Genomic DNA, 25,655 nt, shown 5'->3' with positions numbered 1-25,655 from the left:
GCGTCGCTTGATTTCCACCACCACGCCTGCGACCGTGACGTCGACACCGCGATCGTTGGCGAGACTGACCGTGCACGCGAACCGTCCGGAACCCCCCTCGTAAGTCGACATCGGCCCGTTCCATCGCATTACGACTGATCCCCTCGCTCTAGTCGTGATCTCGACTGCGCGTGGCTTCGAGCGACTCGAAGGTCTAGTGGTCGTCCTCGCTTTTCGAGGCCATTGAGGTGAGTATCGACGCGTCGGTCCATTCCCCCGAGACGAAGCTCTTGTCACCTCGCGCTTATGCTCCTACAGCACCCAAAACGGCGAATCCGCGTCCTCGCGCATTCAAATCGGGATTCCACGAGCTGCTGAATTTTGGTAAGCTCGAGTCCCCTTCGTTTTATCGAGCGGTTGCTGACTTCCTCTGACCACCATCAAGTTCTGGAGGTGCCACAGGCCGCTCGCTATACAGCCTCAACCAACACCGAGCCCCTCGACGATCCCTCGAAGCTTTGAGGGCGCTTCGAATAGGTTCTCGGGGTCATTGAGGTGAGTAGACTCTTTTTTGACTTCATTTTCTCTCCTAATTCTGACTCGGGGGCACAGAGCGCGAGTCGTCATTTTATCTCGCATTTTCGGGGACCCCCGAACCGCCGGAGGCATGCGCGCGGCCCCTACGATGATGGATGCGAAACCGCGGTACGCCTTGCTTCTGTTCGCGAAAGCTCTCACGTATCTAATACAGTCATACACCCGTGTTGTAGGGGCACAGCGTGTTGTAGGGGCACAGACAAGGTCTCGCGCGAGACACGCTCGCGGCCGCGAAGCGGCCCGAGCGCACGAATTATCTCTAGGTGACATAACCTGGATCTGCTGTGGTGCCGCCGACACGGCCGGCTGGCACGCGGATTGCACAGAACACGCGAAGAGATGAATCAGGCGACTGACTGACCGGCTGTTCACGAGAAGGCACGTAGATAGGTAAGCCACGATCTCTGTGCCGGACGCGCTCACCTCGCGAACGCCGTCGCAGGTGCGCTATGCGTCCACCACGCCCGCGCCTTGCCACCCCCAAGAACGTTGAGGGAGGGGGAGACCATGCTAGTTCACGGTGAGGCTTGCTACCCGGCCGTCAGATCAATTTGTTGACTGACCGCTTTCCGGTAGGCTATGCGTTTGAAGGCGCTCTTTGTGACTTTGTAGGGAGATTGCATGCTCGTGCGACCGCCATATTCGCCTGTCCCATTCATGATTCAAGTGATGCACCCTCGGCAGTACGTGGTGCTGTTTTGCTGGCTTGACTCGTGCTCATCATTCTCTTTAGTTATTGCATGCTGACCGACCCCATCGAGCGTCACCCGTTCGTCGCACAGACTCCCAACAGCCCACCGCTCATTGTCGAGGCTGTGGTCGAGGTGGGGGGACCGCTAACTCAGTTTTGGCTCGATTATCTCATGCATTCCTCGCAGAGTTGGCGCTCAACGGCGCTTCACCGCAATCTGAATGTTAAGCACGTTGAACTGTAGGTAAATTCTCGCACGATACTGTCTTGTATCGAACGCTGATGCCCTGGATCGTGCAGAATTGCCTTGAGTTCGATTCAACTCAAACTGGACCGCTTTTAGTCTCGGCATGGCCCTCGAGCGAGGGTGTGAGCTCTGTACTCACTAGATTCGTATCCTCCACGCTGGGAGCGATGCTGAGAACACTCTCCCCACGTCCACTGACCGCGCTCTCGGCACATTTTGAGGGACTGTGATTTTCCCACCAAAACTCGAAATCCGTGAGTTGTCGCTTCAGTCCGCGGTTCGGAGTGAGACTGACTGCTTTTCAGGATGACTGAGACGTATCTACGACGGGGACCACCTCTGGCCTCACGCCGAAGGGTATTCCAGACGAGGGAGGGGCTTATGAGCAGTAGAAGCGGTATAGAGTAGACAATTCGGTTGTATCTCGTTCTAGTAGTCGTAAATAACCATGAAACACGAGGCGCGCGTAGTACAGTACTTAGGATACCATACCTCGTCGTCAATACCGCGTGCGACGTCGAGAGATCCATGCCGAGCGCCGCTTCGACCGAGATTCGAGAAAATCACAAGGTGAGCCCTTGTAATTTGTGGCCACAATCTACTCCTTCACTGACTGTTACTAGTACATGTCTAGGTCGTATCCCTCGCGCCGTTGATCGACTCGGCGCTAGAAACCCTCGGGAACGAGGTGAGCACTCGATTTCTTCTGTTTCTCATCGTACACATTCCCCTCCCCTTCGCATCCGATTCCTCTTCGTCCTCACACCCTCGCCATGACACCCCTCGCCGTGTACTTCAATCAACTTGCATTATAGTCTCTATCTACTACATCGTGTGTACTGGTACTTACTCGACAGCCTCCCCCCCTCGTCAACTGCCCTCCCCCATCACCTCCTCCTCCTCCTCGTACTGGCCGCTTCCCGACTCGCCCACCCTCGCAATACCGTCTCCCATCACCCACACACCATCGCCCGCCGCCTACGAGCTCCCTTTCCCCACCTTCGCCCCCTCCTCCTCCTCCTCATCGACTGCCCTCCCCCATCACCCCACCCTCGTCACATCCACTCCCCTTCGACTCCTTCTCCCTCGCACTACCCTCCCCCATCACTCCACTACCTTTCTCAGTCGCCCCGAGTCGCTGTTACTCACCTTCATCACCTTCTCCTTCGTACACATCCCTCCTCCCCCTCTCACCGTGCCGCTCTCGCACCTTTACTGACGACGTCGCAGGTACCCAGACAGCTACGCCGTGTCTTTCACGCGAGTCGCATGGCCCGCGACGAGTGCCGTAGCGGCTCGCGGCTGTCGGATGCGAGGAGAACTCCATCCGGGAGGAGGGAGGGGGGACGGGGTGCGCGTCGACGTGTTGGGTGGGTGCATCCGCGCGTCGAATGCGCTGTGCCGTCGTCGCTCGCGGACGTCGCCGAAGCGCGCGGTTCCTCTTCAGCAGGTGAGTCCGGTCTTCGTGAGGCGGGGGAGGGGGGCGTGCTTTTGAGCATCGCGCAGGCATTTGCGAGCCCGAGAGGTGCGGCGCGGACGCCGTCGAAGTCGCCGTGCAACTCCCTCATCCTTTTCTCACTTCCCCCGCTGACTCGTCCAAGCAGGAGGCGTTGTGGAGGCGGGGAGGCGCGCACTCGAGCACCTTCTCCTCGTCGAAAATGCCCCTTCGCGGCCTTCTCCACGTCGCGGGGAGACACGGCGCGGACGCCGGGGACCTGTCGCGCGCTCGCAAAGGCGCTGGCAATCTTGCCGAGTCGATAGGACGTCGAGAACCTCGCTTACTCGGAGGAGGGGAGGGTGGGGCAAGACGACGGCGGCGGCGGCGGCGAGCTGCGCGTGAGCGAGCCTGTCCTCCGTCTCGTGCTGCGACGACGACGTCCGCGCGCGCACGACATCGTCCGTGCGTTCTTGTCGATCTCGCTACCTCGCTCCCCACCCCTCCACCCGCCGTCGCGCCCCACCTCCTCGCCAGGGTCGCCGGGGGGATCGCCGCCCCTTCCTCCTTTGCCTGCGCCTGGCACTCGCTCCACGTCAGGTTACCGGGCGCGCGACCGGCGGGGACAGGTGGAGGCGGTGCGAACTTGGCGAACGGGTTCTTGAGCTTCTTGGGCGCTGGAAGATGTACGGGGGTGTAGGCGGTGCCGACGGGCGCGATACGGTCCTCGGGGTCAGGCTTGGTGGGCGCGGTAGCGGACGCGACTGGCGGGGGCGAGCGCGGCGCCGCGGGTGGGGGCTGAGGAAGGAGAGTCAGCTCATGGTGGAGCATATAAGGTATTGCGACTTACCGTAGCGGCACTGAACGCAGGCCTCGAAGCCGACGCAGGCGAAGCGCTAAACGCGGGCCTTGGGGACGCAGCCGCGGGCGACGCTGCACTGAACGCAGGGCGCGTCGCGCTGGCTGGGCTTGGCGTCGCACTGAACGCCGGACGTGACGCAGTCGCAGGGCTTGCGGCACTGAACGCCGGCCTGCCTGCCCCGGCTCCAGCGCTGAACGCCGGGCGAGACGTAGCAAGCGGAGGCGGGGGAGGAGCAGCTGCCGCCGGTGCGGTAGCGGGCTTATCCTCCGGCCAAGCCCCCTCAGGCGCGGACCCGGTCTTCTGCTGCCCGGCAGCGGCGGGGCGACCGTAAAGCGATGCCGCTCCCGCAGGTCGGGCAGTGGTCGGGAGAGATGGCTTGCCAGCAGGAGCAGGCGGTGGGGCAGCTTTCATGGCTGCAATGTCCGGGCGGCCGACGGGCTTGTAGGAGGACCCGACAGGCGCGATGGGTTCGAACTTGCGCGGGGCCTCCTTGTGCGAGGAGTACTTCGCTCCGGAGGCGGCTTCGACACGTTGCATAATGAGGGAAGGTGCGACGTCGGACTAGAGGAGGATGCAAGTCAGATGAATTGTAGATGGAGGATGGATGCTGTTGCGCACCTCATTGCGAGCTTGAAGGACGACGTGCGCGCCGCGGAGGAAGCGCGATACGGCGCTTGAGTGGGTGTGGAAGAGACCTTTCTTGACCTCGGGCACGCCGTCTCCGCACCAGTTGATCTGAACGAACTTGGGGAGCTGGCTCTGTCCGGGTCTAAGCAGAGGTTCGCGATTGGGGACATGACACGCACATTGGGATCCACGACGCGGGCGAACGCGTATTGTATCCTAGAGAGTCGTCAGCACCACGCTCAGATCGAGTCCCAGCCGCCATCGCGCGTCCCTCCGTCCTCATCGCGCCCCCATCCCACCCTACATCTCTGCTTCTGCGCGCTGATGACGACGATACGCGCACTCACCTCCCGTCCGAGAACTCCTCCTCCAGCTCCTCCAGTCCCCCGCTCCCCGTGCTCTGCACTTTCAAGTCGTTTGTGCCTTTCTCATACGTGAACAGCGCCCAGTCGATTCCATTCGCGTTCAAGACGTCGTTGTACGCCTTCGCGATGTCCTGGCTGGACAGATTCACTTGGAGCGACATCCGCGTGGGTGTCGCTGGGGGTGGTGAGGAGTTAGATAGCTGACTCCAAGTACTTTCTAGGTGACTGCCGGAAAAGAAAAGCGATGTACCGTTCAGTTCAAGGCTGCGCCAGGGCACGTCGGCAGGTCACATGACGCCACCATTCCGGTCGCCCCGGGTTTTCCTGGGCATGGCTCGAAGGTTTCTACCCCGTACATACAGCTACACGACGAGTCGCCTATCTACGCATCCACGTCCCACATCCGCGTCGGTGCCGAGCGTGGTTGTTCGCCCGACGTTGCGCTGTGCGTCGGTCGGCAAGTCCCGTCGCCGCATCGTCGGCCCGACTTTCCGCCGCCTTGTTCTCAACCACCGTCCCCTCCTCGTCCCGCCGCCGCCACCCGCCCCCCGCCGCGCACCCCCTCATCCTTGGGACCGTTCGGCATTTCCCGAAACGCCCGTTTTTCGCGCGGGCAGGAGCTTCACCTCCCCGGAGCGTCGCGCGAGCGGAGCGAGCGCTTAAGCTCTGGCTTTTTCATTCTAAATCTACCCTACTTTGGCTCTCACACCACTCCCCCCTCACCCCCTCCTTCCCCTCCCCTCCCCTCCCCTCCCCTCCCCCTTTCCTCCCGTGCAGCAGTGGGAGGCGCGGGGGCAGGGGGAGCTCTCGTCAGTACTCACCCACCTTCCACTCGAGCTCTCGTTCTCCATCTGCCCCAGCCCAGTCACTGACGTGTTGGCACTCGTGTGCGGCCCAAGGTGAGTCCCCGCTGGTGTCCTCGTATCACACGATGTAAGCTCGAGGCAATCAATACATGCTTTTGGCACGCACCGTAGGCTTGCTGTTCATGCATCACACTCGATGCAGTCCCGCTCCTCAGGCGAGCACCCTCGAAACGTAGGTCAGCGCTCGAATCGGGGATCAGAGTGAGTCCACGCACCTTGTCAGCGAGCTAATCTCGCCGCCGCTGCCAGCCAAGCTCGCTCGCTCGCACATCTCCTGCTGCTCTCGGGCTCTTGAACTCGATCCGCCTGCTCGCTCGTCTTCTCCGTGCTCGCCAATTCGCTCCCGTCCTTCACTCGCTTCCGCTGTCCTTGAAGGTGCCTCGGTTTTGCAGCAGAAGGTGCTGTACTCGTCGATCTCGTTGTAACTTGTTTCAAAAACAGCTACTGACAGCATTGCCAGATCCGAGAGCGAGCAAAGACAGTGAGACGAGTGAGCAAGGACATGGAGATGGACGGAGCGAGGAAGCTAGGTGATGGGAGAAGGACAAGGTCGAAGCTGTAGAGTGAAGCCAGGAGGTGTGATGGAGTGCACGAGGCAGCCGTGATCGCCGCTGTGGCGTGCAAAGCACTGCACCCTGATGTCGAAGCCATCAATCCAACAAACTGCTTCTTCGGGTATTCGAGTAGCGAGCGGGTATTTCCAAGGAGCGAGCGAGTCGAGACGAGTGATGAGAAGTAGGACGAGAAGTAAGATGAAAAGCTCCGAGGAGACTTGGAGTCTAGGCTACAGGGATGAGAAGAACATAGTGGGAGTACAAAATGCGTAATACAGCCTCAAACGGACAGCACGAACAGCGAGCAACTCAAACAGCTCAGACAGCAGGCACCTCAAACAGCTCCCACGAGCTCACTCGAAAATGCAGCGTGCAAGGCTTCAAAAAATTCGTTCTCTTCAGGAAACGACCCGGCGACGACTGGAAATGAGATTGCAGACACGCCGAGACATCGTACGTGGTGGTCGGGAACAAGTGACGAACGGCGGCGGCGAGATTCGAACTGGCCGGGAAAGCCGCGCCGGTGAGCCGCCGCGCTCGACTCCGGCAAATCGCGGCGGAATCCCTTGTCTCCTACGTCCATCCACTACCACCACCACCACCACCAAGTCGGGTGGCCGACCACCCTAGATACGCATACATATCGCACATACACCACGTACACCCCAGAAATAACAGGAAAACTCAGGTCACGCAGCCGCCGATGAGATCAAAACAACGGCGAGATGAGGGGGAAAGCCCTCGTCTCCGGGCCACCAAATAAGGATGAAAGGATGAGAGACAGGTACGTACGAGATGAGAACACTCACGAGGCAACGAGAACGACGGCGAAGGCCTTCGCAGACATCACTGACGCGGCAGGGAGCCGCTCGAGCCGGCGGGACCAAGCTCGCGAAGAGTGAGTAGGAAGCCCCGACGGCCTGATACAACCCAGACGGACCTGCGAGGAACCCGAGAAGTGGTTCATGTGCCTGTGATGAGGGCGCAGCGGCTTCTGTGCTCGTGCTCAGACAATAGCACATCAGCTCAGCCACGCGCGAGTTCCCCCAGCAGCGCACGGCCGCCCAACGCGCGGTCTCGCATTTTCGCGCCATCTACAGCAAGAGTAAGCCATCCCCCTCTCATTCTAGCACTGTGACTGCGCTCCCCAAGCGTCCGAGGACAATGAAAACACGCTTACCGCCATATTGCCAGCAATCGCCTCGGCTCCATCTTCCTCCGCTCGACTGCGATACTCGGGCATCAACTCACCGAAACACGGAAGCACGGAGGCTGCCGGACGGTAGGAAATTTGATGTGGTCGAGGCGGACTCGAGCGTGTCTTTGCGGCTTGGGCTACAAGCGCAAATCCAGCGCTTCACGCGACCATGCTTGCAAAATAGCAGGCCGAGAGTCAACGGCAATGTTTCCGTAAGTAATTCAGGCCTTTCCAATGAATCAGAAGTGCACACGATGGAGGTCGTCGCACTCTCGCGCTCGTCCCCGCGTGTCGCTGAATGCCTGCCTTTTGCGGCAGGCTGTCCGTTCGGGCGTCCGAGCCTCAACTCAAAAGTCCTCAGACCGAGCAAATGCACGTAGCGTGTATCTAAACGACTCTGCGGCCATATATTAAGAGTCCCGACTTGCTGGTTTTCGGTGAGTACGCCGCAAACGGCTGCAAACGCTTCGCGGCGCATTCCTGACTTCTTCGACTAGCAGCGTCTTCACCTCGGCGTCCGGGCACTCAAGACATCCTACCCCTAGCCCCTAGGACCCGGAATACTGCCTGTATGCCATCCTTTCCCTCCCCAACATCCGTCTACTCGGTTTGCAAACACCGCTCCTACCGCCCTGCCTCGCCTCCAAACTTCCACTGGCGCGGAGGCGATTCCTCGACACCGATCAATCAGGGTCCCATCATTTGTCACAATCAAACACGCGTCGGCCTGGGCGCCGGCTCCCTGAATTCGAAGAGAAGCGCGGAAGATGGGCCGTTGGGGCTTGGGAGGAGGAGGGGTGGGCGGCAAGGAATATCCGGATGACAGAGGGCCGGAACTGTTTGGCGAGGTGGTGGGGCATCAAGGGGAAGATGTGGCGGTCCTCTGCGAGTCCGTGCGCTTGGTGGATTCGTATAAAGGGCGGGGTGAGTCGACTGCTTTCCTCACTTCCCCTCCCCCCTCTACTTCCCTCCTCTCCTCCCTCCCTCCTCTCTTACTTTACTCGCCTTATTCACTCTCTACTCGCCTCTTTACACCTTCGCAGCCCGCGCTCCTTCTGAATCTTTTGACGAAGCACTCGTCTTCGAGCTCACCTTGACCCTTGAGTTATTACTTCGGTCTGTACGCTCGCAGCATCGAGGCGCTTTTACTAACACTTTCTAGAATTTGCATCGTCTGTGTCCCATGCACGACGCCTCGCCGAGCGCGGCTCTTAGCACAGGTGAGATCGCATATATTTCATTGGTTTGCGTCTTTTTGCTGACATTGACTTCATCTACTTTCACCTCGAATTCGTGGCGCTTGCAGGTGAGCTTTACTTCCTATTTTTACTCCCTCAACCTCGCTTCTAACCCCCTCTATGGCAGCGATATTGGGGTCTATGCTCGAGTGCAACTGATCATCGTGAGTTCAGTGACTTCTTTGACTTTTGGGCGTGTCGCTAACGTCCTCAACGACCCCCTCAACATCGTATGTATTGCAGTGATCGCTATTACGCCTTTCGGCGGGGACATTGAGGGCGCCGGCTAGGCGACGACGGCGACGACGACGACGCACGGGGTGAGTCTACGACTTTGATTTCGAATCAGTCGACTCACCCCGTCACCAACGTCAGATCCCGTCCGTCCGCTGGCGCGCTCACATGTTCCTCTGCGTCCTTGACTCCCGCGCCAGCCGCCGCCACTCGTCTCGTAAGGCCATTCAGTTCGTCACAAAACGTGTCACCGAGGTGACTTGCTTCCCACCCCCCACGTCGACGCGAAGGTGAGTAACGACCCGGCGGTTCACTGCCACAAGATGAGGCTTTTGATAACTTGCGCTTACGCTCTCTCAGCAGTTACACACGTCCTCAAATCGGGATTGCACGAGCTGTTGAAAGTTGGTACGCTCCTCATCGTTTTATCGAGCGCTCGCTGACTGCTTCTGTCCACCATCAAGTTCTGGAGGTGCCATAGGCCGCTCGATAGGCGACCTTGACCAACACCGAGCGCTTCGGCGATCCCCTGAAGCTTTGAGGGCGCTTTGAGTAGGTTCTCGGGGTCATTGAGGTGAGTGCATACGATCTCGCCCCCGCCCCCTCACTTGTATCCGAGACATATAAGCGTCTACTGACCGTTTACGCAGCCATCTTGGCGGCACTCAAACCGCCGGAGGCATGCGCGGGATCCCTAGGGCGATCCATGCGAAACTCCGGTACTTTGCAGTCCTCCCTCCTTTCCCCAAAGCGCTGGCTAACGATTGGTTCAGCAGGCCGCTAGCGAAGCCAATCTCGCGACGCCTACGCACTCGAGTAGGTTCTCGGGGTCATTGAGGTGAGCAGACTCCCTTTTGACTTCATTTTCTCTCCTAACTCTGACTCGGGGGCACAGAGCGCGAGTCGTCATTTTATCTCGCATTTTCGGGGACCCTCGAACCGCCGGAGGCATGCGCGCGGCCCCTACGATGATGGATGCGACACCACGGTACGCCTTGCTTCTGTTCGCGGAAGCTCTCACGTATCTAATACAGTCATACAGCCGTGTTGTAGGGGCACAGACAAGGTCTCGCGCGAGACACGGGAGGCCCTCGCGGCCGCGAAGCGGCCCGAGCGCACGGGTTATCTCTAGGTGACATAATCTGGTTCTGGTGCCGCCGACACGGCCGGCTGGCACGCGGGTTGCACAGAGCACGCGAAGAGATGAATTGGGCGACTGACTGACCGGCTGGTCATCGAGAAGGCACGTAGATAGGTAAGCCGCGATCTCTGTGCCGGACGCGCTCACCTCGCGAACGCCGTCGCAGGTGCGCTATGCGTCCACCACGCCCGCGCCTTGCCACCCCCAAGAACGTTGAGGGAGGGGGAGACCATGCTAGTTCACGGTGAGGTTTGCTACCCGGCCGTGAGATCGACTTGTTGACTGACCGCTTGCGAGCAGACCATGTGTTCGAAGGTGCTCTTTGTGGCTCTGCAGGTCGATTACACGGCCGAGCGACCGCCATATTCGCCTGTCCCATCCAGGATTCAAGTGATGCACCCTCGACAGTACGTGGTGCTGTTTTGCTGACTTGACTCGTGCTCATCATTCTCTTTAGTTTTTGCATGCTGTCTGGCCCAATTGGGCGTCGTTTTTGCGTCGCACAGATGCCCGACAGCCCACCGCTTATTGTCGACGCTGTGGTCGAGGTAGGGGGACCGCTATCTCAATCTTGGCTCGATTATCTCATGCATTCCTCGCAGAGTTTGCGCTCAACGGCGCTTCACCGCAATCTGAATGTTAAGCACGTTGAACTCTAGGTAAATTCTCGCACGATACTGTCTTGTATCGAACGCTGATGCCCTGGATCGTGCAGAATTGCCTTGAGTTCGATTCAACTCGAACTGGACCGCTTTTAGTCTCGGCATGGCCCTCGAGCGAGGGTGTGAGCTCTGTACTCACTAGATTCGTATTCTCCACGCTGGGAGCTATGCTGAGAACACTCTCCCCACGTCCACTGACCGCGCTCTCGGCACATTTTGAGGGACTGTGATTTTCCCACCAAAACTCGAAATCCGTGAGTTGTCGCTTCAGTCCGCGGCTCGGAGTGAGACTGACTGCTTGTCAGGATGGCCTCACGCCGAAGGGTATTCCAGACGAGGGAGGGGCTTATGAGCAGTAGAAGCGGTATAGAGTAGACAATTCGGTTTTATCTCGTTCGAGTAGTCGTAAATAACCATGAAACACGAGGAATGCGTAGTACAGTACTTAGGATACCCTACCTCGTCGTCAATACCGCGTGCGACGTCGAGAAATCCATGCCGAGTGCCGCTTCAAGCGAAATGCGAGAAAATCACAAGGTGAGCCCTTGTTATTTGTGGCCACCATCTACTACTTCACTGACTGCTGCTAGCATTTGTCTAGGTCGTATTCTTCGCGTCGTCCATCGATTGGGCGCTTGAAACCCTCAGGGACGAGGTGAGCACCCGATTCCTTGTTCTTCTCATTGTACTTTTCTCCCTCCCCCCTTCGTATCTGATTCTTTTTTGTCTTCACACCCTCGCCATGACATCCCTCGCTGTGTACTGCAATCAACTCGCATTATCACTTCTACCTACTACATCGTGGGTACTCGTACCTACTCGACACCCTCCCCTCCCCTTCGGCAACTGCCCTCCCCCATCACCTCCTCCTCGTCGTACTGACCGCTTCCCAACTCGCCCACCCTCGCAATATCGTCTCCCATCACCCACACACCATCGCCTGCCGCCTACGAGCTCCCTTCCCCCACCTTCGCCCCCTCCCCCTCCTCACCAACGGCCCTCCCCCATCACCCCACCCTCGTCACATCCACTCCCCTTCGACTCCTTCTCCCTCGCACTACCCTCCCCCATCACTCCACTACCTTTCTCAGTCGCCCCCGAGTCGCTATTACTCACCTTCATCACCTTCTCCTTCGTACACATCCCTCCTCCCCCTCTCGCCGTGCCGCTCTCGCACCTTTACTGACGACGTCGCAGGTACCCAGACAGCTACGCCGTGTCTTTCACGCGAGTCGCATGGCCCGCGACGAGTGCCGTAGCGGCTCGCGGCTCTTGGATGCGAGGAGAACTCCATCCGGGAGGAGGGAGGGGGGACGGGGTGCGCGTCGACGTGTTGGGTGGGTGCATCCGCGCGTCGAATGCGCTGTGCCGTCGTCGCTCGCGGACGTCGCCGAAGCGCGCGGTTGCTCTTCAGCAGGTGAGTCCGGTCTTCGTGAGGCGGGGGAGGGGGCGTGCTTGCTCGTGAGCTCGAGCATCGCGCAGGCATTTGCGAGCCCGAAAGGTGCGGCGCGGACGCCGTTGAAGTCGCCGTGTAACTCCCTCATCCTTTTCTCACTTCCCCCGCTGACTCGTCCAAGCAGGAGGCGATGTGGAGGCGGGGAGGTGCGCATTCGAGCACCTTCTCCTCGTCGCTTCGCGGCCTTCTCCACGTCGCGGGGACACGGCGCGGACGCCGGGGACCTGTCGCGCCCTCGCAAAGGCGCTGGCAATCTTGCCGAGTCGGTAGGACGTCGAGAACCTTGCTTACTCGGAGGAGGGGAGGGTGGGGCAAGACGACGGCGGCGGCGGCGGCGGCGTGCTGCGCGTGAGCGAGCCTGTCCTCCGTCTCGTGCAGCGACGACAATGTCCGCGCGCGCGCGACATCGTCGGTGTGTTCTTGTCGATCTTGCTACCTCGCTCCCCATCCCTCCGCCCGCCGTCGCGCCCCACTTCCTCGCCAGGGTCGCCGGGGGGATCGCCGTCCCTTCCTCCTTCGCCTGCGCCTGGCACTCGCTCCACGTCAGTTTACCGGGCGCGCGACCGGCGGGGGCAGGTGGAGGCGGTGCGAACTTGGCGAACGGGTTCTTGAGCTTCTTGGGCGCCGGAAGATGTACAGGAGTGTAGGCGGTGCCGACGGGGGCGATGCGGTCCTCGGGGTCAGGCTTGGTGGGCGCGGTAGCGGAGGCGACCGGCGGGGGCGAACGAGACGCCGCAGGCGGAGGCTGAGGAAGGAGAGTCAGCTCATGGTAGAACGTAAGGGGCATTGCGACTTACCGTAGCAGCACTGAACGCAGGCCTCGAAGCCGACGCGGGCGATGCGCTAAACGCGGGCCTCGGGGACGCGGCCACGGGGGATGCGGCGCTAAACGCAGGACGTGTCGCACTCGCTGGGCTTGGCGCCGCGCTAAAAGCCGGACGCGACGCAGTCGCAGGGCTTGCGGCGCTGAACGCAGGCCTCGCAGCACCCGCACCCGCGCTGAACGCAGGGCGGGAGGTAGCAGGGGGAGGCGGGGGAGGAGCAGCTGCCGCCGGTGCGGCGGCGGGCTTATCCTCCGGCCACGCGCCCTCGGGAGCAGAGCCTGTCTTCTGCTGCCCTGCCGCGGCAGGGCGACCATATAGGGATGCCGCGCCCGCAGGTCGGGCAGTGGTCGGAAGAGAAGGCTTCCCTGCAGGAGCGGGCGGTGGCGCTGCTTTCATGGCTGCGATATCCGGGCGGCCGACGGGCTTGTAGGACGACCCGACAGGCGCGATGGGCTCAAACTTGCGCGGGGCCTCCTTATGAGAGGAGTACTTCGCTCCGGAAGCAGCTTCAACACGCTGCATTATGAGGGAAGGTGCGACGTCGGACTAGAGGAGGATGCAAGTCAGATGAATTGTAGATGGGTGAGGATGGATGCTGTTGCGCACCTCATTGCGAGCTTGAAGGACGACGTGCGCGCCGCGGAGGAAGCGCGATACGGCGTTTGAGTGCGTGTGGAAGAGTCCCTTCTTGACCTCGGGCACGCCGTCCCCGCACCAATTGATCTGGACGAACTTGGGGAGCTGGCTCTGTCCGGGTGTAAGCAGAGGTTCGCGATTGGGTACATGACACGCACATTGGGATCCACGACACGGGCGAACGCGTATTGTATCCTAGAGAATCGTCAGCAGCACACTCAGATTGAGTCCTCGCCGCCATCGCGCGCCCCTCCGTTTCTATCGCGCGTCCATCCTGCCCTCCACCCCCTCGTCTGCCCGCTGATGACGACGATACGCGTACTCACCTTCCATCCGAGAATTCCTCTTCCAGCTCTTCCAGCCCCCCATTCCCCGTGCTCTGCACCTTAAGATCATTCGTGCCCTTCTCATACGTGAACAGCGCCCAGTCGATTCCATTCGCGTTCAGGACGTCGTTATACGCCTTCGCGATGTCCTGGCTGGACAGATTTACTTGGAGCGACATCGTCGCTCGTAGTGAAGGTGGTGGTCAAGAGCAAGATGATTGTTTAGATGATGAGAGGCGAGAAAAGCGATGAAGACGCGCAGCGACGAGCTGTGCAACAGTTCAAGTCAGAAAGCGAAGCTCGAGGGCGATGGGCGTGGGCAGGTCACATGACGTCACCATCCCGGTTGCCCCGGATTTTCTCGAAGCTTGGCTTACAATTGACGGTCACGGAGAACTGAACCGAAATACTTCCATGAAAAGGAGAACAAAGTTGCCTATATATATTGAGTAATCACGAAAGCAACGAAGGTGTATGTAGAAATACAGGCAAACGTCCTATATTCAGAGACCCTGCTGGGTCTAACCTCGCATACCACATCCATCTCCACTCACTGCTTCCTTGTTAAGGACGAGGGACTGTCATCATCTTCCCTTTCACATACCCTTCCTCGCGAGCTAACTTCACCTACCCCTCCCTCGCCCTCGCCTGCTCGTCCAAAATCGCATCCGCCCTCCTCCGCATCGCCGCCCTTCGCTCCTCGCTATACTTGATCGCGTCCATCCGTGCCTCCTTCAGGTTGTTGATCGCCTGCTGGTCCTTGTATTTGTGCGTCGGCAGCGTGATGAAGCTCGGCATCATGCCGGCGAAGAAGGTCTGGAGAGGGGGCGGCGGTGTGGGAGGTGGACGGTGTCAAGAGCGACGTAGAGGGTGTCAAGTGCGAGGTAGAGGGTGAAGTTGGACCGTGTCGTGTTGGTAGCGAAGTTGAGGGGTGGTAAGGATGGGAATCGACGAACGACCGCAACAGTTCGACGAAGTCACGCATCACATTAGAGAGGTAAGGTAGACAGACAACAAGGGAGCCCAGAGACAAAGGGGATCGTCAGCAACTCATTCAACCCTCAAAAAACTAACACGACTTACCAACACGCCAACGGTGACGATGACCCGGTCCTTCCAGCGCTCGTCTCCGCTGGGCGCGTAGTCCCGATAGTCACGGTACATGGACTGTTGGCGACCTCTGTAGAGCGTCGTCAGTTCCGCTGTGCCTCTTGGAATCTTTCAAGACTTGGCGCACCTTCTCGCCGCCGCGTACGCCCTCTTCCTCCTGGCCAGTTCCGCCGCGAAAGGATCAAAAGGTCCCTCGGGTGCCTTCTTGCCTCGCAGGATGTCGTAGGCATTGGTTATGGCTTGGAACCTCCTATGCCTCTCCGCAGGCGTCATGTGTCTGCAGTTATGCGAGTCCGGGTGGTGGAGGCGGACAAGGTCGTAGTCTTAAAGAGTGATCATCAGCATATATGTTCGCCAACTACTGTTGTGAGGCCGACAACTCACATCTCGCCTTGATCTCCTTCTGACTCGCCGTCACCGGCAGGTGGAATATCTGATGCGGCGTCGGCCGCGGGTTCGTCGGGAACGGATACGCGTTCTCTCGAGCGGGGGTCGTAGAAAAGGCGCGAGCCGCGCTTGCGGAGAAGTTTCGAGACGAGGGCGTGGCAACTCCGCGCACCAAGCCCTGCTTCGCCCGCGCCCGCGCCGCCCTCGGCGCCCTCCGTTCTGGCGGAAGCCCCGGGGCCTCCTTAACACGCTCCGCCGCCGCACCCTCGCACGCCGCCACCTGCCTAGACGTCGACGCCATGCGGAGCTGGATGAGGAAGTGCAGCTGGGGCGGGAGGGCTGCGATTTGGTGGCTGGTGAGGGCGGCGGATTGCTGGTTGGCCAGCGCTGCGGCGTGGCTTGAGTGGTGCCCGGTCAGAGCGGCCGCGGCCGCCTGCCCGACGAATGCTAGCCCCTGCTGCCCGAACAGCGCCTGCGCGACGAGGCGCTGCTGGTGCCCGAGGTGCGCGGGCGCGTGCATGGTAAATAGATGGGATTTCGGTGAGCGAAGGTGAGATGCGGATAGTTGACGTCGATGGGGGTGTAATCGTCCCAAGCAAGTCCTCAGTCCTACGCGGGCCTCGGCTAGTCGCGTAGGGGTGCGACCGATATCGGGAAGACGATACGAGACGGATGGAGGGTTCTCCAACCGTATAGGGTCGAGATAATGTTGTCCAATACCTGCACAAGTACTACATCAGCTCCTGCCTACCGAGACAAGCACTCCGCCTCGCACCTCTATCGCAGCGTGTCGCTCGACGATAGCTCTTCGCTGCCTCGCAGCACCAATCTTCCACTGCAACGACTTTCCAGCCAGAGTGTGCTCGACCTCCGCGATCGAGTGCGAAAGTAGACTGAAGCGTGAACGCAGACGGATCGTTCCGCAAGCGCTCGGACGGACCACGGTCAGCGGTGATGGAATTCGGAGACCAAGAGGTCCACCGCACGTGAGGAGGATCTGGAGCGCCTCATCGGACCGGGGGGCCGGTGTTCGACTTCGGTGTCTGCCAAATCTTCGAGTTGACGCTTTCGGGGCCTCCTTATGAACAAGAATGGACGCCTGAGCGTCACAAATTACTCTACCATACATAGCCTATATAAAACAGTCGTAGCAAAACACATCATGGCCTGGAGTACTCTCGGTAGTCCACTGGACTAGCCAGCGTTGCTCGTCGCACGGAGCGAGGAGGAACAGGTGGCTTCGCTTCGTCAAGATGCGAGCCGTTCTGAGTGTCTACTCGCCTGCCAGAATCCGCTTCCGTTGCGCCGTTAGGCCCTGCAGCTGCACGGGCCTTTTCTGAAGGGCATGCAGAGGCTTTCTCGTCCTTGATGCCTTCGATAATATGATACGGGACAGCTGCATAAACAAGGTCAGCTTGCGAAATCGCAGGACAAGAAGATCGCCACTGACGCTTCCGCTTAATACGGTGAGGCTGGCTGGGTCGAAGCGGCTCAGGTCGGGCGGGTGAATGCACATCATATCGCGCTGAGCGAGCTTGCTCGGACCGGACAGAACGGGATAAATCAGGTATGGCACCGGAGGATCCTGCTGGGCGCGGCGGCAAGCTGGTATGTCGAGCCGCACGTTGCAAAGGCAGACTCCGAGGCGAGGAGTTAGCTTGCGCAGGCTTTTGAGGCGGGTCGGCAGGCGGCTCTGGTCGCGAGATAGGTCTTGGATCCATCGTGGCCCGTCGGCGGAGTCGTTGCTGTCGGTAAGCTGACGGCGGGGCCTCGGCGCGATCCACAGGCTTGCGCGACGAGCGCGCAGGAGTCTTGGCCTGAGGAGGAGGCTCGATGCGCTCAGAAGACTTCTCATGGGAAGTGCGCTCGTCGTCGCTTTCCTTGTCTGATTTGTGGCGAGACGAGCTTGAGGAGAGCGAAACTGGCCAACAGTCGTCAGCACCAGTCCTCCGTGGAATCGATCCGTGCCCTACTCACTGGTTGAAAGCACTCTGCTGAGGGTTCTGAGTTTCATCAGGATGTTTCGGTGGCTGATCAATACCCAAATTGAAGGATAAACTATGGCGATGGCTGTAGGTCGATGAAGATCGAGAGGAAAGGAAGCTTCGGGTCTTCGATCCTGGTTCTGCTTTAAGAGGAGCACGCCGACGGTCTTCGCGCTCGCATTTGTTGACTCTGGGTAATGAAGGCTTCGACCGTGGAAGCAGAAGCAGTAATGCAGGCATTGTGGCAATTCGGTCCCGCCCGTATCGCCGCATAAGGAACAATAGCAGAGGGTCGGTGCAGTCATCAACAAGAGAATCAGCATTGGGTCCATAGCAGAGCGTTCCGCTCGCTCAGAAAGACAAGACGGGCTCTGGAAATCAACGAGGGAGGCCTAATTGAGTACATGGCACACGTCACTTGGTTGAGGACAAGGTTGATCTCAAGTCGGCGGGATTCCGGGATTTCAACCATTTTTCGTCACGATCACATGCGCGTGACGCGCGGCGTCGCGCACGCGTCTCAATCACTGGCACCGTATTGTCCTGGTCATCGTCTAGTGCGACGACTGCAACATCTTCCGCTCGACACGACTGACCTCTCACGCACCCCGATGTCCCTCTCCATTCACTCCACCTGCGACCTGCGCAAGCTTTCGACCGCCGACCCCAACCTCCTCCCCTTCCACATCGCGCACACCGGCCCCGCGCCCGTGTCGACGTACTTTCTGACCCAGCCGGCGAAGGAGGAGGTGGGGGCGCCGGAGGGGGCTAAGGCGACTGCGAGTAGCGCGTCGTCGGCGCCAGGTGAAGCGCCTATAACGGGAGAGGCACCAGCCACCATAGCGATCGCAGACGCGCCATCCACATCAAACACAATGGACACAGCAGTACCTTCATCTGTCCCCGCTCCGGCCTCGACAACGAATCCATCGGCCTCCTCTCAAACCTCCAAGCGCCTCGTCTCCTCCTTCCGCGGCCGCACCGTCCATGGTTTGCGCGTCGACGTTCCGCCGGGCTACCTCGGCGTCGTCCTCCGCGCAGACGGGAAACCGGCTACCTCCCGCCCACGCGGCACAAGACCACAAAAAGGTCGACGCGGACGGAATGGTGCTGCCTCCGAGGAAGGCGAGGAGGACGCGATGATGCCAGAGGACGACGAAGCGACAGAAGACACCCGCCCATCCCGAGTTCTCAACCCCGCATCACAGTTCTCGTCCTTCATGGTCTGGGGAGCGGACATACCGGTGGACGAGGGGAGGGATGACTACATTCGCGCACTAACAGAGTGGACGGCGTTGGCGGAGGAGGTGAGTTGCGTTTCTCCAGACCAGCGTTGGCGCGCTGTCTTCTCGACTGCCAGTAGCGCGCATATACTCACACTCCGCACAGATACATCGTATGGATTAGGCTGTCCGATCGCTCATGTGCACTATTTCGTCCTTGATTCAAAACATCTCGGGCGCATATACCCAACTCCTTCACCTGCCTCTGCTCGCCTGCATGCCAATGCTCACACCTCGATCTCCTCCGCATCCGCGACCCCGCCAACGCGCTTCCCGACATCGGTATCCGCGCTCATAGTCTTCAGCGCGGGGTCCTGCTTATCCCGCGTCCCCGCCTCCGCCCGCCTTCCCTGCTCCTCGAGCCGCTTGGCCATCTTGAGCTCACGCGTGTCCGAGGGCATGCCCGTGCGGACCTTGGCGCCGTCGTCGGTGTGCTTGAGGGTCTGAAGGAGGAAAGCAATACGTTCTCGATTTCCTTTTCACCGGAAAGGTGTTCGAGATCGTTATGAAGCGCATACATCGAGGACGTATATCGGGAACACCGCGACGCACGCTTGTTCTGTGCAGACGCACGTAGAGACCAGCCCCACTCACATCGACCTCCCTCTCCGCCCGCTTCGCGCTCCTGCGCGCAGCGCGCCCGTGCACGACGCGCGCGATGGGGTTCCGCGTCTGCTGTGCCTTGACGCCGTGCGTGATGGCGCTGGGTGGGGTAGTCAGTACGCGGGTCGATGGAGGTACGGTATGGTCGTCTGAAGTCTGCACTCCACCCGACACCAAATCACCCCGACTCACCTCTCCGCCGCCCCCTTCACCCTCCGCTCCGCCTCTGGGTCCGCGCGCAGCGTCCCGGCCTCCTTCATCGCGGCGTATTCCTCACTAACGCGCTCGACGCGCGCCGCGGCGTCGTAGGTGGGAGCGGACATGGTGGGTGGGTGGTTGCTTCTTCTTTGTAGTAATGCGCGACGAGCGTTGGAAGACTTGGTAGACGACGACTGTTGAAGACAATGTATATGTCAAGCAACCGAACACGGTCGACATAGCAGCTGCGCGCCACTACATGCCTACGTCATTGTGGTCCTCATCCTGATAGTATCACAGTGATAGCCCCTACCTTATATAAGGAGAAGTCAGCAAGCGTGGTCATCTATCGCAGGAAATGAATGGTGAGTACTCCAGGTAGGACCTCATTGCCGCGAAACAAACAGAGCTCCAAGCCAAAAAGATGGACGACGTATGGCAAGACTTCCGGTACGGGGAATCGAACCCCGAGCTGCCGCGTGAAAGGCGGCAATGTTAGCCGTTACACCATACCGGACTAGCTCTTGAGACCTGCCTACGGCAGGGGGTTAGGGGGCTTCGAGCCACACTTTGGTTGCGCGAGCTTGGGGGTAGGAATGAAGTACAGTATGCGCTGCCGCGCGCGCTTCGGTACATCCTTCCGTTCATAGATAGTACTACACAATGGCCTCAGGATAAACTACATTCGGCGTCTTATGAGTCTCCTTGTCCACATCGCGCACTACCACCTTAACATTCGCACTGGAAGTGCAGCGGGACAGCGCAACATATAACTGGCCGTGAGTGAATACGGGCTGGCGGAGATTGACCCCAACACTGCGAACGGATTGGCCCTGCGACTTGTTGATGGTCATGCAGAAGGCGAGTCGTATGGGGAATTGTCGCCGTCGTAGCTGAAAGGGCAAGTCCTGTTCAGCTGACAGCAGCGATAGGCGCGGAATTAGCGCAAGCGTCCCTGAGGAGAATCAGGACCGGAATCTACGTGGAGAAATAAGCAAGAGAAACTCACCTTTGAACTCGCCGGCAATGACTCGGATCTCAAGAACACGTTGAGTAGCGCGTGTGAGTACACCGCGCGTGCCGTTGCAGAGGCCAACGCGTGGGTTGAGGTTGCGCAGGAGCATCACTGGGCACCCAATCTTGAGCTCGAGCTTAGCTCGCGGACATCACGAAAAGGGGAAGCAAAGCATCAGCCCTTTTGGGCAGTATCAGCTTGACAGGGCCGGCGGCCCCCTAGCCAGCGCTGACCGTTCTCCGTGAGAGCTGTCGCGGCCTTCAGGAATGTGGCATACATATCAGGCGCACCGGGCAAGGTGCCCACTTCTAATAGCTGAACTGATTCGTGCTACCTGCTGTACGGTCGTTCTAGAAACCTATCAGATTGTCGGTGGGCTTAACAGCTCGTACAAGATCGGGGACTTCATATCAGCCTGCGTCAGATTTTTGGTAATCGAATAAGCTACGAGATGCGAAGCAATGGACAGTCAGCGTAGGTGAGGAATACAACGACAATCAGGTATGGTACGTCTTGCTCAAATTGTACTTGAGAAGCGCCAGGAAGCGGCTCACGCGTGGTCACCAGTCTGCGTATCCAAGCGAGTCAGCAGTCAATAAGTCCCCCTCGCCATCCTCGTCATCCTCCCAGTCGTCATCTTCCTCCTCCTCCGGCTCGCGCCCTTGCTCGATCACCCATGCCTCCTCATCCTCTTCGTCTTCGTCTTCATCTTCATCTTCTAATCCATCATCCTCCGTTTCTGATCCACCGTTATCTTCTTCGTTGCAACCGTCTTCGTCGCTGCTGGCGGTTTCATCAGCACTATCCTCGCCTCCTCCCGACATTGCGTCGGTCCCGGATTGCCGAAAATTCGCCAGTTTCTCTGCCTCGGCTTCAAGAGCTGCTGTAGCCTCAAGAGTAGCTTTGTGGCCAACGCCGCCCCCACGAAAGCGCATCAGAATATCACGGTCTGCGAACCTGGATAAGAGTGAGCGTATGCGGGACCGAAAGCACAAGATGCACTAACATTGAGATGTAATGATATTTCCAGTCATCACTTTCCCCGTGCGGACGAGCCATCGTCTGACCTGGTAGATGCATGGCGGTCCTGCCATGGGCGAACGCTGGGATCGCATGCACTGCGCGTATGATATCCTTCGGGTCGATAAACCCGAAAGCGTCCGCATCCTCCGCAGGAAGGAAGTGAACGCGAGGCAGGCGCTTCGCGCGAAATCCGTGACGGTACGACTTGTCCATAGTGAACCACCGGACATAGGCGAATTCTATGCGCTGACTGCATGAGCCCGCAACGGCGACGTCGAGGACATCTGCGTGGAAAATGCCGAGCACGCGACCGTACCAATAGGGATGCTCCTCGTTGTTGTCGGAGAGCACCATGAAGTCGGCGTGAGTGCGCGGGTTGAGTAGGTCCTGTCGGCGCCGAACATCGTATGATGTGTAGTTGTGGCGTATAATCTTGTGCTTGTAGATACGCCCTCTCTCGAAGATGATTTCGTTGCGCTCGCGCGCGCTGTAAGCACGGTCGGGCTCACTATGCTGGCGTACACGTGCGAGAAGGTACTCCTTCAGCTTGCGCATGAATGGCTTGATAGGGTATTGTCAGTAAAAGAAGCCAAGCGGTCGTTGGAGCACAACAAGCGTACCTTAAGCGCAAGGTCGTCAAGTCGGTCGCCAAGATAGACAGTGACGTCTTCGTAGAACTTCGTGCTTTTGGAAATATGGGTCGTGCTGGATGGATCATTTGCGGGCAGGTTTTCGCGGGCTCGCGCTGCGACGGTGAGTACATTAGGCATCACCTTTCCAGCGCTCCTCTTCTTCTTCTGCATAACACGGAAGTGGTGATGTGAGCGCGTCGACGTCGACAGTATCATCGGGATCGAATGTCGGGGCAGTACGATAGATGCGATAGAGGCCAAAGTTATTCGCGCGGGTGGCGGTAAACGTCAAATCAATGATCTCGACTTCTGGGTCAGAGTTCGCGGGAGCTGAGGGCGTGGGGGGCGTGGGGCCTTGCTGTGTGGAGAGCACTGGTGTAGGTAGGTGATCGCGCAGCTGACGTGGGAGTTGACTTTCAAGGTAACGAGGCGCAGCGGAGGGAATCATGTCTAGCACGCGCTTCGGCACGCGCCTCGCTCGCATAGAGCGTTCGAGGGGCACAATGTCTTGCTCTAGAAGAGGTATCCGAGCAGGACTCTATGATTGCACGGTTAGCTCAATCATAGAACAGAGCAAGCACGCGCACGAGAGAATCCTCCAATGAGGGCAGCCTCTGTCCACCTTCCATGGGCATGGAACCATGACCACGATCACTTGCGGCACCGCCAACTACGCCTTCGTCTTCCTCTGTTCGATCTATAGCAACATCTTCAGTGGCGCTGTGTAACACCTGCGCGATCGTCAGAGCTAGCAAGCACCGGACATCAGGAAAGCTCACCATTGGCTGCTTTTTAGCTCTATTTAGCGCCAGGTTCATCAGTCGCGGCTTCTTGGGCAAAGGGGGCTTTGAGGAGGAAGCAGGCGGTGGTCCTCGCTTTCCGAGTTTTTGAAGGGTTTCTTGTGAGCTTGTGGCACGTGCGGGGCATTTTGAGAGGTGTATAGATAGAGCGGAGTCAGTATCAAAGGTAGCCTTGAGACAGTGATGACAGCGAAGGCGGGGCATGATGAGGGGGATGAGCAGGAGACTTGATCGAACCGAGGGACGGATTCTGGGTGCTCACGTGACTAGAGCACCCAGAATCCGTCCCTCGGTTCGAGCTCGCACGTATTGTGCATTCCTGCTCAACCAGAAGACTCGGATGGGTATCCCCATCACAAGATAAAGGTATTCTGATGTTCTTGTACAAAGGAAAAGCTCATAATCCCAATCAATGAGGCAAGCAAGTTACGCGCTAGCGCCATATAAGAGAACAAACAAATGCAACGGATCCGCGGTCCCGTGACCAAAGCTACTTAAGCACATACTTCCATGTCGTCCCTCGTTTTTCATTCCTGCCTCCCACCCCCGCAATGAGCGCCAAGACCCGCTTCAAACTGCGCATTCCCGGAGGCGGCGCGCTTAGCCAGCGGCACAACTCACGAAGCCCAGTCCATCGGCCGGCGCCGCACCCGCAAGCTGCTCCGCCGTCTGGAGGTAATCGTACATCGCGGGCGTCGCCACCCGCACGCAATACGCGTCGCCCCGCTACTCCTTCTCCCGAGCCAGAGCAAGACGGCGACAGTCCCCCGCCGACCTCCCGCAAGCGCTCGATCGACCGCGTGCTCGACAGTCTCGAGGCGATCGCATACAGAGGTGCTAAGCGTCCACGCGTCGACGAGTACGTGGCCAATACATGCTGCGCTCCATGAACTCACCTCTCTCAGCCGAAAGGCGCCGCTCTACCCCTACCTTCATGGTGCCCGAGGGAGCGTCCGCTCTGTCCCCTATCTGCTCTTCAACCACGTCGACGCAATCTTCATGCAGGGAATCCACGAAGCCGGGCTGGAGCTAGAGAAGGACGCGGAAGCTGATGCGGAAGCCAAGGAGGCATCTTTGGACGCGGAGACCCGTTCCAGGTGCGCATATACCCACCTCCTTTGCTGCACATGCTCAACTTGACGCATATAGGCTAGAATCTCAGCGCTCCATGGCGTTCAGTGGTCTCAGGGATGCCATGCCGGGCCTCCTTGAGCTACTCACGGAGTGTGTTCCGCATCCCCCGATGTACGTTGCATTCTGCGACATGGTACGTTGTCGTCCCCCCGCATGTATGTCATCTGCTAAACTCTCCAGATTAAAACGGTCATCAACGAGGCCAAGAACGACGACACCGGGAGCTTGAAGCAAGAGATCATCAAGTTCATCCTCGAAGACCCCGACAACGAGGTGGCGCCGATACCCAACTCCGACATCGGCAACAAGAGCAAACGCGGCTTCTCCATCGACGTCTTTGCCCGCTGTCTCATCCCGCGCAAGCATTTCGACAGAATGGACGAGGACTACGATGCGTACGTCCGTATGTTACCATGCCATACTTCACTGACCAGTCACCACAGATGTATCACATCCATTAATGACGGGACCCTCAAGGTCGACAACTCATCGCTGCCCATGCTGCTGTACGACTGGTCATCGATGGACGACGATGATACCGAGGCCGGCCTTTTCCGCCACAATGCACTCGTGCGGGTAAGTTCCTTTGACTTGTGTTCGACTCGAGGCTCACGAGTCACCATCCAGTCGTGGCGTCGCATCATGTTTGGCAAATCAAACGCGCTCAAGACTCCGAAGAGCGTTCCCGCAGGCTCCAACGCGCATATACACAATGTTCTGCAGGCATCGCCGGCGAGCATTGCTTATGTATGCTGCCAGGTGAGTGTGTGCCTTTTGTATGTAACTCGCCTACAAACCTTGCAGGTTCGTTTTGCAATGTCCTCTGTCCACACCTGGGCGCGCATGGATCGGCACTTCGACATGAAGAAGTTTTACGACGAGATCATGCTCCTCCTTGAGCTCGACGAGGATGACCCCGACGAGTGGGTCCTTGAGACACTGCGCTGGTGGAACACGTACGTCTTGCCTTGGTCTCGTGTGTCGTGCTAACCGTATTCTGTAGCCGTGCTTTCGGCAACCCGCGTGGCCTTGAAGCTGATGACGAGGAGGAGCTTGTTGAGCTCGGAGAAGAGGCGGGCGAGATTATGGATGCGCGCGAGCGGCGCAAGCGAGCGCGGGCAGCGACTAGGGCCGCTGGGTCTCCTGAGGTGTAGGTTATGTCATTCAATTTCGTCTCGCCGTGCTCCTTTTGGTCGCCCTCGCGCTCACTATTGTCATCGCCTCCTTGATGCTTGATCGTCCTGTAGTTCTATTGCTGTCTATCCATCTGCTGTAGTTGCTTCTACTTGTAGCTCTCGTACTGATACTTCGTGCTGCTCAATGCAAATGATGACTTCTTCGTATCATATGTGAGGTCCAGCCAGTTCTGAGGCTTCATCTGAACTGGCACCAACAAGCCTGCCGACGACCGTCTGATCTGATCCGTGCGACATGCCCTGTTCGTGGCTGATGAGGACTAATAGTCCCTACATGGGCTGTTCGTGCCCGCATTGTAGGTTCGCGCTCAGAATCGCCGTCAAGGTCTGCATTGAGCGATACTATACATA

The 25,655-nt window shown here is 58.9% G+C and overlaps 14 protein-coding genes and 1 non-coding gene across 15 annotated transcripts; 4 read left to right on the top strand and 11 right to left on the bottom strand.

Moving 5' to 3' along the window:
• Nucleotides 1-1,567: 1,567 nt before the first annotated feature.
• Nucleotides 1,568-2,084, bottom strand: SCHCODRAFT_02241430 (uncharacterized protein). The gene is made up of 2 exons (XM_050342158.1): nucleotides 1,852-2,084; nucleotides 1,568-1,770 (listed from the first exon to the last, which is right to left on the bottom strand). The coding sequence occupies exons 1-2, from the start codon at nucleotides 2,042-2,044 to the stop codon at nucleotides 1,607-1,609; spliced, it is 357 nt and encodes a 118-aa protein (XP_050201397.1). The 5' UTR covers nucleotides 2,045-2,084; the 3' UTR covers nucleotides 1,568-1,606.
• A 623-nt stretch (nucleotides 2,085-2,707) lies between these two features.
• SCHCODRAFT_02537359 (uncharacterized protein) lies at nucleotides 2,708-3,855 on the bottom strand (the record flags this gene model as incomplete). Its single annotated transcript, XM_050343588.1, has 2 exons — nucleotides 2,708-3,747; nucleotides 3,800-3,855. Coding segments are annotated over 2 exons (725 nt in total), but the record flags the coding sequence as incomplete, so codon positions are not given.
• Nucleotides 3,856-4,201: 346 nt separating this feature from the next.
• On the bottom strand, nucleotides 4,202-4,964 carry SCHCODRAFT_02466930 (actin depolymerizing protein; the record flags this gene model as incomplete). The annotated part of the gene is made up of 4 exons (XM_050342662.1): nucleotides 4,202-4,372; nucleotides 4,430-4,570; nucleotides 4,618-4,654; nucleotides 4,786-4,964. Coding segments are annotated over 4 exons (528 nt in total), but the record flags the coding sequence as incomplete, so codon positions are not given.
• Nucleotides 4,965-5,654: 690 nt separating this feature from the next.
• SCHCODRAFT_02620438 (uncharacterized protein) lies at nucleotides 5,655-6,482 on the bottom strand. Its single transcript, XM_050345000.1, has 2 exons — nucleotides 6,130-6,482; nucleotides 5,655-6,067 (listed from the first exon to the last, which is right to left on the bottom strand). The coding sequence occupies exons 1-2, from the start codon at nucleotides 6,318-6,320 to the stop codon at nucleotides 5,866-5,868; spliced, it is 393 nt and encodes a 130-aa protein (XP_050201394.1). The 5' UTR covers nucleotides 6,321-6,482; the 3' UTR covers nucleotides 5,655-5,865.
• Nucleotides 6,483-7,037: 555 nt separating this feature from the next.
• Nucleotides 7,038-8,129, top strand: SCHCODRAFT_02241260 (uncharacterized protein). Its single transcript, XM_050342155.1, has 4 exons — nucleotides 7,038-7,328; nucleotides 7,418-7,633; nucleotides 7,740-7,858; nucleotides 7,922-8,129. Exons 1-3 carry the CDS (start codon nucleotides 7,200-7,202, stop codon nucleotides 7,833-7,835), a joined length of 441 nt encoding a protein of 146 aa, XP_050201393.1. The 5' UTR covers nucleotides 7,038-7,199; the 3' UTR covers nucleotides 7,836-7,858; nucleotides 7,922-8,129.
• SCHCODRAFT_02241256 (uncharacterized protein) lies at nucleotides 8,044-9,095 on the top strand. The gene is made up of 6 exons (XM_050342154.1): nucleotides 8,044-8,345; nucleotides 8,495-8,537; nucleotides 8,584-8,641; nucleotides 8,787-8,820; nucleotides 8,875-8,979; nucleotides 9,035-9,095. The coding sequence occupies exons 1-5, from the start codon at nucleotides 8,189-8,191 to the stop codon at nucleotides 8,934-8,936; spliced, it is 354 nt and encodes a 117-aa protein (XP_050201392.1). The 5' UTR covers nucleotides 8,044-8,188; the 3' UTR covers nucleotides 8,937-8,979; nucleotides 9,035-9,095.
• A 4,256-nt stretch (nucleotides 9,096-13,351) lies between these two features.
• SCHCODRAFT_01122657 (actin depolymerizing protein) lies at nucleotides 13,352-14,185 on the bottom strand (the record flags this gene model as incomplete). The annotated part of the gene is made up of 4 exons (XM_050341059.1): nucleotides 13,939-14,185; nucleotides 13,771-13,807; nucleotides 13,583-13,723; nucleotides 13,352-13,522 (listed from the first exon to the last, which is right to left on the bottom strand). Coding segments are annotated over exons 1-4 (528 nt in total), but the record flags the coding sequence as incomplete, so codon positions are not given.
• A 974-nt stretch (nucleotides 14,186-15,159) lies between these two features.
• On the bottom strand, nucleotides 15,160-15,736 carry SCHCODRAFT_02495038 (uncharacterized protein; the record flags this gene model as incomplete). Its single annotated transcript, XM_003032967.1, has 2 exons — nucleotides 15,160-15,371; nucleotides 15,433-15,736. 2 exons carry the CDS (start codon nucleotides 15,734-15,736, stop codon nucleotides 15,160-15,162), a joined length of 516 nt encoding a protein of 171 aa, XP_003033013.1.
• A 798-nt stretch (nucleotides 15,737-16,534) lies between these two features.
• SCHCODRAFT_02620422 (uncharacterized protein) lies at nucleotides 16,535-17,829 on the bottom strand. The gene is made up of 3 exons (XM_050344999.1): nucleotides 17,413-17,829; nucleotides 16,886-17,356; nucleotides 16,535-16,831 (listed from the first exon to the last, which is right to left on the bottom strand). Exons 1-3 carry the CDS (start codon nucleotides 17,447-17,449, stop codon nucleotides 16,596-16,598), a joined length of 744 nt encoding a protein of 247 aa, XP_050201390.1. The 5' UTR covers nucleotides 17,450-17,829; the 3' UTR covers nucleotides 16,535-16,595.
• Nucleotides 17,830-18,031: 202 nt separating this feature from the next.
• SCHCODRAFT_01122653 (uncharacterized protein) lies at nucleotides 18,032-18,896 on the top strand (the record flags this gene model as incomplete). Its single annotated transcript, XM_003033528.3, has 2 exons — nucleotides 18,032-18,727; nucleotides 18,810-18,896. 2 exons carry the CDS (start codon nucleotides 18,032-18,034, stop codon nucleotides 18,825-18,827), a joined length of 714 nt encoding a protein of 237 aa, XP_003033574.1. The 3' UTR covers nucleotides 18,828-18,896.
• SCHCODRAFT_02620421 (uncharacterized protein) lies at nucleotides 18,843-19,715 on the bottom strand. The gene is made up of 3 exons (XM_050344998.1): nucleotides 19,499-19,715; nucleotides 19,298-19,406; nucleotides 18,843-19,146 (listed from the first exon to the last, which is right to left on the bottom strand). The coding sequence occupies exons 1-3, from the start codon at nucleotides 19,627-19,629 to the stop codon at nucleotides 18,931-18,933; spliced, it is 456 nt and encodes a 151-aa protein (XP_050201389.1). The 5' UTR covers nucleotides 19,630-19,715; the 3' UTR covers nucleotides 18,843-18,930.
• A 234-nt stretch (nucleotides 19,716-19,949) lies between these two features.
• On the bottom strand, nucleotides 19,950-20,021 carry SCHCODRAFT_t75. Its single transcript has one exon. It is a non-coding gene; the product is annotated as a tRNA-Glu (tRNA).
• A 139-nt stretch (nucleotides 20,022-20,160) lies between these two features.
• SCHCODRAFT_02497288 (helicase) lies at nucleotides 20,161-20,358 on the bottom strand (the record flags this gene model as incomplete). Its single annotated transcript, XM_050343057.1, has 1 exon — nucleotides 20,161-20,358. One exon carries the CDS (start codon nucleotides 20,356-20,358, stop codon nucleotides 20,161-20,163), a length of 198 nt encoding a protein of 65 aa, XP_050201388.1.
• Nucleotides 20,359-21,079: 721 nt separating this feature from the next.
• On the bottom strand, nucleotides 21,080-23,178 carry SCHCODRAFT_02598707 (uncharacterized protein; the record flags this gene model as incomplete). Its single annotated transcript, XM_003032965.1, has 6 exons — nucleotides 21,080-21,476; nucleotides 21,526-22,103; nucleotides 22,163-22,287; nucleotides 22,316-22,712; nucleotides 22,762-22,905; nucleotides 22,954-23,178. 6 exons carry the CDS (start codon nucleotides 23,176-23,178, stop codon nucleotides 21,080-21,082), a joined length of 1,866 nt encoding a protein of 621 aa, XP_003033011.1.
• Nucleotides 23,179-23,479: 301 nt separating this feature from the next.
• On the top strand, nucleotides 23,480-25,442 carry SCHCODRAFT_02620412 (uncharacterized protein). Its single transcript, XM_003033527.2, has 8 exons — nucleotides 23,480-23,833; nucleotides 23,880-24,071; nucleotides 24,124-24,241; nucleotides 24,289-24,503; nucleotides 24,552-24,684; nucleotides 24,736-24,867; nucleotides 24,913-25,064; nucleotides 25,112-25,442. The coding sequence occupies exons 1-8, from the start codon at nucleotides 23,526-23,528 to the stop codon at nucleotides 25,260-25,262; spliced, it is 1,401 nt and encodes a 466-aa protein (XP_003033573.1). The 5' UTR covers nucleotides 23,480-23,525; the 3' UTR covers nucleotides 25,263-25,442.
• The last annotated feature ends 213 nt before the right edge of the window (nucleotides 25,443-25,655 follow it).

This window comes from Schizophyllum commune, assembly GCF_000143185.2.
Source record: "Schizophyllum commune H4-8 unplaced genomic scaffold SCHCOscaffold_4, whole genome shotgun sequence".
In the NCBI taxonomy this organism is placed as follows: domain Eukaryota; kingdom Fungi; phylum Basidiomycota; class Agaricomycetes; order Agaricales; family Schizophyllaceae; genus Schizophyllum; species Schizophyllum commune.
Note: the sequence above shows the minus strand (reverse complement) of the source record. Positions and strands in the feature narration are given on the sequence as shown.